General features: G+C 44.7%; 1 protein-coding gene across 1 annotated transcript in view; it reads right to left on the minus strand.

Moving 5' to 3' along the window:
• LOC119413704 (general transcription factor IIH subunit 2) overlaps window positions 1-15661 on the minus strand; it is a gene marked incomplete in the record, with an annotated part of 51339 nt that overhangs the window by 5640 nt on the left and 30038 nt on the right. Inside the window, 2 exon segments of the mRNA XM_037680759.1 lie at window positions 11967-12057; window positions 12126-12231. Of these exon segments, the coding sequence (XP_037536687.1) occupies window positions 11967-12057; window positions 12126-12231 (197 nt within the window).

Consider the following 15661-nt stretch of genomic DNA (forward strand, 5'->3'; position numbering starts at 1 on the left):
GACTGACAGGCTGATATACAGCCTGACAGGCTGATATACAGCCTGACAGAATGATATACAGCCTTACAGGCTGATATACAGACAGACTGATACACAGCCTGGCCATCTGATATACATTCTGACAGACTGCTATACAGCCTGACAGGCTGATATACAGACTGACAGACTGATACACAGCCTGACCGTCTGATATACAGCCTGACAGCCTGATATACAGCCTGAAAGGCTGATATACAGCCTGACAGACTGATATATAGCCTGACAGGCTGATATACAGCCTGTCAGGCTGATATACAGACAGACTGATACACAGCCTGACCGTCTGATATACAGCCTGACAGACTGATATACAGCCTGATCGACATATATACAGCCTGACAGGCTGATATACAGACTGACAGACTGATACACAGCCTGACCGTCTGATATACAGCCTGACCATCTGATATACAGCCGGACAGAATGATATACAGTGTGGAAATGGGAAATTAGTTATTTACTTATGGTGGGTTTGCCGTCAATTAAATTAATTAGTTTATGGTGTTTGCTCCCTTTCAACATAGATGTGTGGTCACATAGAGACAAGGTGGGTGTGGTGGTATGACGTAATTGATGTTGGACAAGGAGTAATGTGAGGTAACTGGGTAATTCATGCGACTGGGCACCAATGATGCATCTGTGTAAGCTTGTGAAAGTCTGCCCTTAAAAGTAAAAACCGGTTAAATATCTTCTTGTGTCCTCAAGTGTGTTTTTGATTAATTAAGATGAATAGAGGATATTTTTATCCAACAGCTGGTTAACAGCAGAAAGGATGACTGGTGACTGGTGGCGCAGAGATTAGAGAAGGTAAGTGTGTGATCGGAAGGTAGCCGGTTCGACTCCCCATTATCGACGACATCAAATTGTGGGTGGAAAAGTTGAAGCACCCACACCAGCCTTCACCCTCATTAACCCTCACCACCTGCTCCCATGGGCACCCTACATGGCAGCTTTCTGTCCCACACAGAGGGGCTGTGGTAGCTCGGTGGTGTGTGGTTGTGTCAGGAAGGACATCCAGCATAAAAACAGTTGCCAAGTCTTCGTGCAACTTAGTTCACTGTGGCTACCCCTGAAGAAGGGAGAGCCAAAAGAAGAAGGAAAAAAATTCTGAAAATTTTTTGTTGAATTTTATTTTAGTTTAAATGCCTTCAATTTTTGGGACTCTGGGAGAAGACCCCAGGGAAGACCCCATGACATGCTGGAGAGTCTATGTCTCTCTGTTGTCCTGGGAACGCCTTGGAGTCCTCCCAGAAGAGCTGGAAAAGGTGGCAGTGGAAAGAGATGTCTGGACCTCCCTGCTCAAGCTGCTGCCACCAAGACCTGACTTCAGAACAAGAGGAAGATGATGGATGGATGGATCCCTTCAATTTTCTAGAGTAGATTGTGTATATTTCCAGTGGCCAGGGTGTACCCTATAAGTGACTGCTGGAGATGGCCACTGTGGGTAACAACAATGGATGGATCGATATTTTGTTAATCAGAATCAGAATAAGCTTTATTATCATTGCACCGAGATACAACGAGAACATGTACGTACAGTCGTCCGAAAGATGGGCGGAGAGCACGAAGCTGCTACTATAGAAAAGCTCGGCCCTCTTATTCTTATTCAGAATAATATTTTGCTTAGATGAGAAAAGGGAAAAAAAACATGATGAGAAACGATATTAAAAAAAGATCTCTCATGCCGTGTCCTAGACAGGGCACGATTTGAGGCATCAAAAACCTGCCACAGCAAAGCAACATAAATAGACGTGATACATGTACATATAGGGACCGGTGAAGACATTGAATTATTAAGGGAAAGTCGTCGTAGCGTAATCCAAAGCCCCCCCTCTCAGCCATTGTCCAGATAAGAGGTGTTATTTATCATCAGCTCGGGTGAGGTTCCATCACATGTCCACAGCCTTGGGGAAGGGAGGGATGAGGAGACAAAGCATCTTTGTTTTTTCAAAACATGCCAGGAGGAGTTGAGATAAGTCTGCCATCAAGGCCACAGTTTGGATCAGGCAGAACTTGTGAATTGTTGTTTCTGCCTTTTAAAGTCTCGCTGGTATATTCCTCTGATGAAAACTCCAAACAGCCTAATAGATTCCTTAAAGTCGAGTCGAGCTCTCAGCTTCTCCAAGATTATTTCCACCTTCATGAGTGCTGCTAGAGTTCACAGTCCTGATAACGTTGGTTACGTACTGTAACCCCAGATTCTATGAGTATAAGCGTAGCCCTTTCAGGCTGTCGCTGATGGGTTTATCCCGATATGCAAAGCATTGCACTGAAAAATTTAGTCCACGCCCACCTGCTGTGTGGGCCCCACCCGGTCCGTATAAATTACGTTAAGAGCGGGAAATCGGCTCCCAAAATAGCTTTTTCTTCAGCTATTTAGGAGCCAGTGAGGCCCGACGCTTAAAGGGCTACGCTTATACTCATAGAATCTGGGGTTACAGTACGTAACCAACGTTCTATTTCGTATAAGCTTTGCCCTTTAAGGCTGTCGCTGATGGGTTAAGGGCGAAGCGGATGTTGTCCTCGCCTCACTGGGTCCATCCGAACACCGTATGAAGCAGAAGCTTGCCCAAGAAACGTCTTGTCACTCAGCTCCCCGTGTGCGTAATTACGCATTGCGTAATTATGTGTGCCATGCACAGACGCATGTTATGGAACTATGCGTTCTGAATGCATGAACGCCCCGGAAAATTCAATGGGGAGGGACAAATGCTGAAAAGAGCCATGAACCAACCGGTTTACGGCTGAACAGTATGAACAGATTAATAATAACAGGAGAGCTGATTATTAATCAAATGAACTGATTGGTAACAATAGTCGTGAACTGATTAGTGACAACAGAACCAAAATAACTATCACAGTTTATGATTGATAACAACATCTCACACTGTAATGCATGCAGACAAATGTGAGTTAAACGGAGTTCCATGAAACAACAATATTAATTCTGTAAACACTAAGGACAAAATGTGTCATGGGACAAGCCGTCACATCACGTAGATAAAAGCGAATGAATGAGCAGGGTGTTGACCACGCGGCCGCAGTGCAAAATGTCCTCCATTGTCATACCATTATGCAAGGCAGTCGAAGATGCGATACCCCTGGTCGAGTGTGCTCTGAGGTTGGCAGGAGGCTCTAAATCTGATGCTCTGTAGGCTTCAGAAATGGCCTCACACAGCCAGTGTGACAGGAGCTGGGTGGATAACGGGCGACCTGCAGATGCATCTCTATAATGCACAAACAAATGTTGACGCATTACAGCTGTGCGCGTTATGTAACACGTCAACGCCCGCACCGGACAGAGAAGATGAAAAGACGCTACTTCTTCTGATCTGGGGGGGCCTCCAACGATATCACTCTTGATTTAAAAGAGCTTGTGATGTTTTTAGGCATAAAAGCTGGGTTTGGTCTTAAATCAGCTGAGCTGCCGTCAGCCTGAATTCTGAGACATGACGGAGCGACAGAGAGGACAGATAAATCACTCACTCTCTTAGCGGATGTTAAAGCCAGCAGCAGGGCTGTTTAAAGAAACAAGAATTTTAGTGGAACCTGATCCAGAGGCTCAAATGTAGTTTTGATCAGGACCTGCAGGACCAGTGTTAAATCCCACTGTGGAAAAAGTGGGTGTGAAACAAGCCTGCTTCTCTGTACACCTTTTAGAAAACGCTTCATCAGCGGATGATTAAAAGCTGTTCTGTCTCCGAACACTTCGTGGCAGGAAGAGATGGCTGCAGCGTACGTTTTAATCGTGTTGGACGCCAAATTCCTGTCCATCAGCTGCTGCAGAAAAGACAGCATGCCACCTAATGGACATGAGATGGCCTCTACACCCTTCCCTGTACACCAGCGTTGAAAGGCTGTCCGCTTTGATGTGTACAGCGCTGTGGTAGATGTCGCACGTGAAACCTGAGTTGTGCACACTACATCCTGTGGGAGACCCATCCTCTCTAAGCGGATCCATTCAGCGGCCAGACCACAGGTGCTGGCCTATTTCTGGGTAACTCCTGATCGCTTCTCCTGCCTGGAGGAGAGCGTCCTCCCTCCACGGCAGTTTCCACGGGCGCCCTGACAGCAGGCGTTGCAGGACTGGGAACCATGGTGCGCTTACGCGTTTGGGGGCCACCAGGAGAGCTGTCAATCCCTCCTCCTGAACTCGGTTCAGGAACCGTAAAATCAGAGGAGGTGGAGGAAAAACACGTACAGAAGCATTTTGGGCTATGGGCTGTGGGCAAACGCATCCAACCCCAGTGGTGGTTCGTCTCGCGGGCTCAGAGAAAACCATAATTGACACTGAGCGTTTTCTCGTGTCACAAACAGGCCCACAGCTGCTATTTCAATCTGAGTCAAAATACTCCGTCAGAGGATGATTAAAGGTTGTTCTGTCTCCGACAACTTTGAGACAAAAAGAAAACATGGCCGCAGCATACGAGAATCGTGCTGGACACCAGATTTCTATCCATCGACTGCTGCAGAAAAGGACAGCATGTCGTCCAGTGGACATGAAGTGGCCTTCTCTGTACACCTTTTACAAAACGTTTCATCAGCAGATGATTAAAGCTGTTCTGTCTCGAAAATTTCGTGACAGGAAGAGATGGTCGCAGTGAACGTTTTACACGAGCTGAACGCCAGATCTCTGTCCATCAGCTGCTGCAGAAAGGACGGCACACCACCTAGTGAATATGAAATGGCCTCTACACCTTTCTCTGTACAGCAGCGCTGAAAAACTGACCACTTGATGTGAACAGTGCTGTAGTGGTTGTAGCACGTGAATCCTGAATTGTACGCACTACATCTTGAGAGAGATCCATCCTCTCAAAAAGATCCGCACAGCGGCCAGACCACAGGTGCTGGCCTATTCTGATTAACTCCTGATCGCTCCTCCCACCTGGAGGAGAGCATCCTCCCTCCACGGCAGGTTCCACGAGCGCCCCGATAACAAGTGTCGTAGGCCTGGGAACCATGATGCGTTCACGCACTTGGGACAGAGGATCTGTCAGTCCCTCCTCCTGAGCTCGGTTCAGAAAACCGTGATATCAGAGGGAGAGAGGGAGGTGAAGAAACATTACGACCACAGGCTGTGAGCAGACACGTCCACCCCACTCCAATGGAGAGCAGATTGGGTGTGCTCCACACAGCATCTGTCTCACAATGTGGCACATGGGTTGAGCGCATACATCTCTTGCCAGTTATGTATGCAACAGTCACTTGCTGTCTGTGTGAATCAAAAATTCTTATGATTCGCAGCTCAAAGGCAAGTGTTGAATCACATTCAAAAAACCCCGTGCGACACTCCAAAAACATTTAAATGAGCTGCTGTGTGGAGAACCACAGCGCCCCCACAGCTCGTTAAATGTGTGTGCCTCTGTGAAGTCTGACATGTGTGACGTAGGTCTGCTGACAGAAAACAGCTGACATCACTCAACCGGTTCACGTGAGTTGCACTGCTGCCACCTGTCTGTACAAACTGCTCAGCAGCAGCAGGTGTCCAGATAAGCAGAATTCTCCTCCCTGCTCTGTGCGGCGGCTGCAGAGCGGCTCGGGCACATTAATGGAGTGTTGTTTCTCACAGTTCAAAATTGACAAATCTAGAATAAATCTCATCTTTCCGGTTTGTTGGGACCAGGGAGTGACGAAAGAGGAACCATGCGTTTTCCTCTCCTTCTGAGACTCTGGAAAATTACATTTAAATCAGAATTTCCTGAGCTTCTGCGAGAGGGGACGAGATCTGTTCAGAAATGACAGAAAACGTCATTAGAGTTCCTCCGCACCGGGGTTTGAGCTGTACTGCAGCGTGAATCCCCGGATGAAAACGGTTCGCCTATCCGTCTGGAGCGCGCGCTCATTGCCACTCGTTTATAAAGTTATAAAGCGGGCACGCATTTATGCTGTGAAACTCACATGCATGCTGATGTGAGCTGGTGCGCACTGAAGGAGAAAGAAAAATTGCGCGTCCCCGAGCATGCAAATCGTTGTGCGTTTGCTGATGCTACGGGACGCAGCTCATGTGTTGTGCTCACGTTGTGTGCAACTGATCCGTGTAAACGCTCGGGGAGCGGGTGCACATATGAGCCGAAGTGCCCTGAAAAGTCGTGTGTGCGCATCTTCATTCATGCAATGCCTTAAGCCAGGATTGCCGCGGGAGCGCGCTTTTGACGCTGGTGCGGTCAGGAAGCAGCGCGCGGCATCGGTGGGGCGAGGTTACCACTGGGCTCGGTCTGCAGAAACATGTTCATTCTTGGCTGCGAATCATGTGAGCTTTTGAGTGATTCCGCGAGCTGAAGTATTAATTCAGAAAACCTTCTTTGAGGATGAAGGTGCGGAGCCGCTGTGAGGCTTGTGAAACTGTTGATGCCGCGGGAGCCCCCGTCAGGCTTGGCTCCAGGGGGCACTGAGGGACTTTCCGCTCGGTAAACCCCTGCTCTGGAGATAGGTGCGGACTGTGGAGACCGGCCCCCCCAATCTACTAGGAAAAACCGGCTGTGGCCTTGCCCGTAGGACGCCCTGTTGGGAAAACGAGGCCAGATGGATCAAGACGGTGAGCCGGAATGGAACCTAGTAAAAATAACCTTCCCGCCGGATCATCCGAACTGGCGGGAAAAGGCGTGGGACGTAAAAGAGGGTCCCTTCATGTCAGCCGCCTCCTGGGTTACGCCGGGCAACCCCAGAGGGCGCCGTCGGCCGGGAGCGGTCACCGATGCAAAACGAGGTGGGATGAGGTGAGCATTTGCTCAGCCCCCCTCCACCGACACTACGCTCTCCAGGAGGGAATGAGCAGCGGGGGGCTGCAGCTGAGCGCCGCCTGTCCCGGAGGAACGATCCGATTCGCTCCGAGGGTCGGCGATAAGAGGAAAATTACAAGATGGCGTTGTCCAGTGTGTAGTGACCTGTCACTGAGAAATATTCCTCGGCGCTTACCTTGAAACAAGACTGCTCGTCAGCTTCTCCTCGGGGAGGAGAGCTCACCGGACGATCGGAGGTTGATGTGCCGGGCCAAGCATTCTTAACAAAGGTTGGTCATCTACACAACTTTCCTTCTTCATTCTTCTGACAGTGCTATTAGCTTGCTGAAGAAAAAATGGGAGCCGATTTCCCGCTCTTAACGTAATTTATACGGACTGGGTGGGGCCCACACAGCAGGTGGGCGTGGACTAAATTTTTCAGTGCAATGCTTTGCATATCGGGATAAACCCATCAGCAACAGCCTTAAAGTGCAAAGCTTATACGAAATAGAACAGCAGCTCCAGCTCTCTGACGCAGCTGCGCATAATTCAGTCTGAGTGCTGCCGAGTTTCGACACATACACACGAATTTGAAGACAATCCAGAATTCACCAGCCAAACAGCAAAAAACCAGTTGTCATCATGAATCCAATTTGTTTCCGTCAAGGTAAGAGGGTCCTCCTTACCCTGACTCAGTCCTTCTCAAATAGTGGAGCAGTATGTGACCCCGAGGAACATTTTGTGGCAGGGAGTAGTTTTTTTTTGCACCATTCTCATTTTGTTAGGGTGCTTTCGGCAACTGTTTGCTAAAATCCGGCAACTCTCAGTCTTAATAATAATAAAGTTATGAACAAATATGTCTGTCTTGTCGTTTGAAGAGCCATGCTTGAACCATATCGCTTCCCTCTGCTGCTGAGCAGCTGGTGACGCTCATCACCCACAGCATGCGTTACCTGCCCCTCTTCCTCTTTCACTTTAACATTTTTTTTGTTTGTTTGTTTTTTGGTTTGTCCAAGCACAATTTTGATGTTTTTTAATACAGAACAGGACTAAATTCTTTGCTAACAAATCCTCCGCTCTGGACACAATTCACCCACAGCGCGCATGCGTAGGTATTGATTACCTTGAGATTGATTCTTTCTGTGCAGCCTTGACACCAACTCCTGTGGAATTACAGGAGAAAGAGGTAATTTCAATTTTTCAGAACATCAATCCTCATAAAGCAGCTGGGCCAGACGGGATTAAGGGAAGGGTATTAAAAGAATGTGCCACACAGCTGGGTCCTGTGTTCAAACAGATATTTGAGTTGTTCCTTAACACTGGCTTTGTCCCACAAGCATGGAACATGTCAACTATTGTCCCGGTGCCCAAAATAACACATTTAAAGGCACTGATTGCCCTCACATCTGTATTATGCAAATGTATGGAGCGCTTAGTGAGCAGGGAACTCATGTCTGTTACAGCTGAGCATATGGACCCTTTGCAGTTTGCCTATAGGACTAACCAAGGGGTGGAGGATGCCACTCTTTCCCTCCAACAAGGTCCATAATCATTTAGACAACCCAAAGACATATGTTCGCATATTATTCATGGACTTTTCATCAGCTTTTAATACGGTTCAGCCACATATACTTTTAAAACGCCTGTGTGATCTAAATGTCAGCAGCCATCTTGTGTTGTGGATTAACAATTTTTTAAGAGGAAGACCCCAGCGAGTTTGTGTTGATAACACTCTGTCTGACTGTAGGGTCTTGAACACTGGTGTTCCACAGGGTTGCGTGCCATCGCCTCTTTTATTCCCTATATACACAAATGAGTTGCAACATAACAGTAAAGATTTCACATTAATTAAGTATGCAGATGACATTTTTCATTCATTCATTCATTCAACCTTTATTTAAACAGATAAATCACATTGAGCCTCGACAACTCATTTACAAGTGAGACCTGTTTGGACAGACAAAAACAGTGGTTAACTGGACACATGTAGGAGTTGGAGGCGAAAAAAAATTCCTAACAGACTTTTTTCTTGGCTGAGAAAAACCCCTAAGATTGAAAAAAAACACCTCGCACAAACAAGCACATATTTACGTAGACATTCTGCAATAGAGAAGAGCAGGAAGAAGGAAGAGACGAGAGCGGTCAACAAGGCCTACAGATGCTCTCGAGGTCCCTGTAATCAGTCAATGTCCTCCGGTGAGATCCATAAACATTCTCGAGGTATGACGAGGAATGGCCAAGAATAACCCCTGAGTATCCAGAGTCCTGAAATGATGACAAAGTTTTTTCAGCGGGGTTTCATCTGGTTATCAGTTGGAAATCCTCAGGGAGGGGGGTGGTGAGCGTCAGATCACATTTTCTCCAGGCAAAATTCAGATAAGGTGACCTTCAAGGACACCAAGGCGACCAAAATTTAGATAAACACACAGTTGTTTTGGGGACAGGCAGAACTTAATGACATCTGCCTTGAGTCTGTGTTTGGTCCACTCGGTTCCGAAATGTCCAAAATAACATGACCACACCGATGGAACATGTCTGAATAAAAATCCCCAAGATCTGATCCATTCAACCCAAAGCATTTGAGTCCGGGTACTCGAGACATGAAACCAAACCATCATAAAGGCAAGCAGCATGATCGGGTCCAAATTTGCTGCTGATGACTTCCTTGATTGTAGATAAAAACCAGGACCAGCTGAATCCAAAAAGCAGGAACCGGTTATCGTGAATCCAATTAAATATGCGTCCTTAAAATCCACAGATGGCAGCAGAGCACACATCATCAAGTCTTCCAGTCGATGAGATATCCAGCTGCGTTCGTGCCAACAGGGTAAATCGGCTCGCCTAAAGCCTGTCTTCTCTTGAAGAAATGTTGTAAATTGAGTTGAGGGACCAACTGGTCAGAACAAGTCCATAATTATGGTTCGGAAGAAATGCAAGAGAGTCTCGAGAGTCTCAGAAGTAGTTTCACAGACAGACAGAGCAGCAAAGCGGAGAGGGAGGGAGGGAAGCATCCGATCTCAGCTTGAGCAAGTGGTGAAGTGACATTGACCTAGTTGCTGGTCTGAAAGACACCAACAGTCCCTCCTACTCCCAGCTCATAGACCAGCTCTCTGACTGGTTTGATGACAGTTTTCTGGCCCTTAATGTCAGTAAAACCAAGGAACTTTGTTTGGGAGGTAGATGGGGAGCAGTCAGCACCAGACCTACATTTAGGCCTTCTATTATAAAAGGGCAGGAAGTAGAGCAGGTGACTGATTTTAAATACCTTGGAACAATAATTGACAACAAGTTGACCTTTGAGCCCAACACTGACTATATTTACAAAAAAGCCAGACAGCATCTCCACCTTCTGTATAAGCTAAGAGCTTTAATGCAAGCAAAATTACTTTGCAGTTGGTGTACAGGTCACTGGTTGAAAGTGTTGTTTCATTTAATATTGTCTCATGGTATGGGAACCTCCCAGCCAGAGACAGGAACAAGTTGTCCCAGGTGGTCAAACAAGGTAGTAAAGTCATTGGTCATCAACAAATGACACTTACAGACCTGTACAGTCAGGTTCTGGAAAAAAAAGGCAATCCAGGTTTACAATGACCCAACTCATCCACTGCAACCATCATTCAGGTTGGTACCATCTGGTAGAAGACTGCTGGTTCCTTTAGCAAAGAAAAATGGGTACAAAGAGTCATTTTTTCCGTCTGCGGTGAATGTATTTAACAAGTACTTAACAAGTACTTAACAAGGTCCAGCAAACCACTGTCTGCTTGAATGTTTCCATATTTTAATGTATTGTGTATTTTAGAATGTTTTTAATTGAATGTTTTTAATTGATTTAGCAAAGCTTGGTTTTAAAGTTTTTAAAAGTTTTTTAATCACATTTTTATTGTTTTAATAAGCCGGATGTCAAAGACAAATCTCCATTTCATTAAATGTTATGGTCAGTAAAGTTGAATTGATTGATTGATTGATTGATCACATTCATACACCGATGGGACACACAACGGAGGCAACAAGGGGTTCAGTGTCTTGCCCAGGGACCCTTCGGCATGTGACTGCTGGTGGATTCGAACCCCCAACTCTTGCAATGGAGGACAACTGCTCTGACCACTCAGCTGCAGGCGCCCCTATTATAATATTCTAACTATAATATTATAATAACTATAACTATAATATAATAACTATAATATTATAATAACTATAATATCAATAATATTATAATAACTATAATATCCATAATATTATAATAACTATAATAATCCACTGACTCTTGTTAATAAACAAGAAATCTTATATCTTCCGTTCTTTGAAATACGTTTTTAAATGGTGTCAAACTGATTTGCTTACAAAATCATCCATCCATCCATCTATTATCTTTACCCGTTTATTCCATTTTGGGTCACGGGGGTCGCCGGTGCCCATGTCCAGCAATACCAGTGCGAGGGGCGGGGTACACCCTGGACGGGTCGCAAGTCCATCACAGGGCCACATAGAGACAAACGAGACAAACAACCATTCACTTTCTCACTCACACCTAGGGACAATTTAGAGTTACCAGTCAGCCTAACATGCATGTTTTTGGTCTGCGGGAGGAAACCGGAGCACCCGGAGAAAACCCACGCATGCACGGAGAGAACATGCAAACTCCACCCAGAAAGGCCCCTGGACCGGGGTTTGAACCAGGGACCTGCTCGCTGAGAGGCAGCAGCTCTACCAGTTGCGCCACCGTGCTGCCTCGCTTACAAAATCAGTAAAAGCTTAATTAAAAAAATGTCTGGGTTTTATTTGGGTTCGGGTCTGTAATCACAATTAATAAGTCAGTTTCGGGTCAGGCTCGGAAAAAATGATACAGGTTCGGGCCAGGCCGTGTCGGATTTTTTAGGCCTGAATGCAACTCTAACGAGGTTCCAGTTGTCAGCAGTGAAAACACAAAAATGAATTTGTCAAAGATTAGACATGTGCTGCAGCTTCCCCTGCCCACCCACACACTCTCGTTACAAGATTTTCAAACACATTCAAATAAAATAGAGAAATTGCATTTTCTGCAAAAAAGCAGAAAGAAGTTAGAAGCACAAAAAATTTCTAGTTAGCAAAAATAATCTGAAAGGAGCACAAAACTGCTAAAAAAAAAACTGCAGAAATTAGCTGAAAGTAGCTAAAAAGGTTTAAATTGGAACAAGGTGATGGGCTAATGGGCCTGCAGGGGGGCCTTACCTTAATGAGTTCATAGATGTTGGCTGGGTCACATGTGGTAAGGCTGCTGAGGATGATCAGGACCTCTCTGCTCGTGTGTCCTGGCATGTGCCTTCATTAAAACAGAATTATGTCACTGATTTCAGAAGCCAGTCAGAAACCAGTCAGTTCTGAGCTCACCTGAGTGTCTGTAAGGCCAGGCTCAGTGAGTTGTACAGAGATGGTTCTCCCACACACGAGGTGTCCACGGCTTTCTTCAGAGCAGATATGTGCTTCTTAGGATTCCCTGTTGAAATCAAACTAAATGAGACTCAACGCAGCAGACTAAAGCTGAGTGAAGACCTGTGAGGGTTAAGGTCCCATCAAGAGTTACCACAGATAAAATCAGCTACAAACAGAGGCGGACTGGCCATCGGGAGCGCCGGGACAATTCCCGGTGGCCTGGTTGCCGAGGAACGGGACTAAAGGCTCGGTTCGGGTCGCACGGACTTTATTATTTTAAATAAACAATTCACTTTTGCCTGGGCTCAGGTCTCACGCTGCACTGCAGCGACGGAGAAAGCCTGGCACATCCCCCGGCCGGGCCGGCCCCCTCCCTTCCTTTTCTGTGTGTCACTCACAGAGCAGACGAGAAGGGGGTCTCTGCAGACCAAAAGTGGGCGTTTCTGGCGAGTAGGCGTTTATGGGCGGCGAACACTGATTGGCTAACAGTATTTAATAGGCGTTTGTCGGCGGCGAACACTGATTGGCTGTGGGTAACCCTTAAAGTCACGAGGATTATTAATGAGGTAACGTTTCTTTGCGATGTTTGACAAAGAAATATGATTTATTGTACTTATAAAGTATGTTATGTTTTCACTTATGCATTTTATTGAAGTACGTTTATTGTAGGTCACGATAGTTTCGACCGTTCTCTCGTTGTTGTCGTAACGCACTGAGGTAAAGTGAGCCTCCACAGCAGCTCTCACTGTGCACGTTTACAACAACTGGGTGTTGCTTTTCAAAATAAAAGCTGAAAATAAAAGTTCTTAATACTTGAAAAATAAATATTTAAAAGCTGAGTATAACTGAAAAATATGAAAAACAAATAAATAATAGTTGTTATTAGCTGAAAAATAAATAAATAAAAGCTGTTAATTATATCTATGTCTTTCTGCCATGTCAGGAACCACTCTCACTTCAAACTGACTCTAGAAGACCCCAAGATGTTGCTCAACAATGTTGACCAACATCTGATGTTGACTTTCAAAATAAATCACCTCCAAAGTTTAACATAGTTCATAGTAATAGTCAAAAGTTGCTGATCTTGTTGCAACATGAGTTAACACAAACATGAGTGTAAATTGTCAATGATTCAATAATGAGTAATAACTTATTCAATAAAAAGTCTGTAATTTGTCAATAATAGTCAATAATTCATTCAAGAATAGATTATGGGTGTTTGGTATGGCTCAGTGGCTAAAATGGGTTGGATGTTAGAGAAATTACTTAATTTTCAATTACCTGAATGCACAAATTCCTTCATTTATAGTTAAACTTTAGGAAATCAACTTTTTTTTTCCTTGTGAAAAAAATATCAAAATTAACTTTAAAATCCAATCCAGGATTAAGTAACAACTAGCAACACTCTAACTGTACTATGTTCTGTGTTTCCAACAGATGCTACGATGACTTCTAAAAATGGATGTCCCAATAAACACAATAAAAAAAATTCAATGATGCATCAAATGTTGTCTGAGTATGTTTGAAGGTAATAAAAAAATGTGAAATCTGGAAAACAAAGAGAATTCCTGAATCTGTCTTGTGTGCTTTGATGTGTACATAAGTTTATTGGAGGTCCTGAAACAACTTTTCTGAGAACACAAAGATTTTTATTGTACCTTTGGCCAAGATGTCAGTTTGAAATCAGGCTGCTTACTGCAAAACCAAGAGGGTTTTTAAGACAGACAGTCTTCATTTGTATTGTTTTGTCGACTAAGCTAAATGTAATTTCTAAAATATGGATAAATCTGATCTCATCATGCAGCATAAGCAACTGGGTACAGGTGTGAGGGCCAAAAGTCTGGTTATGTACTGACTCCTAAATGTGCTGGTTTTCTACTGAAACATGGAGTAGGGTTGACCTTTAAAATGTGAGACAGCTGAGGAAGTTAACCAGTAAACAGAAATACCTGCTCCAGTTGCAGAAATCTTACAGAAACTGACAATCACTCATCTGCAGTGACTGCAGGTTGAACAAGAAAATGTGAAGTTAAAGGAAACATCCTTTGTCCCAAGGCCAGTTTAAGTATCGTTAATATTTTTCTTTCTTTATGAATCGATTGTAACTTTGTTCACATTTTTCAACAACCAAAATGGAATTTGTTTTTTTAATGTTATAGCTAGGTATTAAAAAAAAACCTAACATTTAGCTCTCCCCACTACCCAGTTATGTTGCTCTTATTTTGAAATGTAACCGGAAGTTCTGTGTTAAGAGAGTCGAAAAAAGAAGTTATGGAGACGCCGCGGCAGTATACTGGAGCAATGTCGAACCGAGACGCCGCTAATGTCGAACCGGTTAACACCATAGACATAATATGCCTGTGGTTAACACAATCTGCCAATAACGCCTTGTTTTTAGACATCATGTGTCTGTGGTTACGGCATTTTATCGTTCAGCCTTTTTTTTTCTATCGTTCAGCCTTTTTTTTTCTATCGTCCAATCAGATGTGGCCGTCCAGACACGCCCATTTTTCTATCGTCCAATCAGATGTGGCCGTCCAGACACGCCCATTTTTCTATCGTCCAATCAGATCCGGCCGGCCAGAAACGCCCATTTTCCTATCGTCCAATCAGATATGACCGCCCAGATACGCCCACTTTCCTATAGTCCAATCAGATATGAGCGCCCAGATACGCCTTCCGAATTTGCCTGCAGAGACCCCTTCTTGGAGCAGACACACACACACACACATTGCGCCCGCCCCCCTCCCCGCCCTAGGACTCGCGCTCCCGATGGTGTTGGCGCGCGGTGCGTGCATCTCTGAGTTGTAGAATGGAGCAACAGAGAGCCAAAGAAGAGGAAAGGTGGAGCAGAGAGAGAGGATAAAAAAGAGAAAAGCTCTGGCCGCGGATGCTGCTAAGTGCTATAAATTAATGTTTGTTCGTAATGGAGCAGGTAAGAGAAACACTTGTGTTGAAAAAATTGAACTCTGGCACAGTTTATCAGCACAGCTTAATATCCACATGCTAGCTTCACTTTGAGGGACCGAAGTGGGCCAAAACTGACTTAATATAACAAATGTTTTTAAGTTTTTACAAAGAATATTGCAAATTTTATAATATGGGTTAGGATCTGAAAAAAGTTTAATGTTGAAATGTCTAGGAATTCAGATTTTTTTGTATCTAAAAAAGTTAAGTCAGGTCCTCTGGACAAATAAAAAAAAAAACTTGTTGAAACTTTTGTCTTTAATCCAAAAAACTAAGTTCAGTCTGAGGAGTTGCAACAAGCTCAGTTTCAAATAGCCTCTTCTCATAGTGGATCAACCAGTTTGTTGTTAACATCCAGAACTAGCTGTTAACATAAGGAAGACCTGCAGCCTAACAACCCCTAACAATGGTTTCTTTTCACAAAGATGGCTTCCTTTACTCCTCTCTCAAACCATAGTTCCTCTCTATCAAGGATGTGCACATCTTCATCCCTGAAAGTGACTGCTGGCCTGCAGATGAGTGTAAAC

This window comes from Nematolebias whitei, chromosome 8 (genome assembly GCF_014905685.2).
Source record: "Nematolebias whitei isolate Nwh7 chromosome 8, NemWhi1, whole genome shotgun sequence".
NCBI lineage: Eukaryota > Metazoa > Chordata > Actinopteri > Cyprinodontiformes > Rivulidae > Nematolebias > Nematolebias whitei.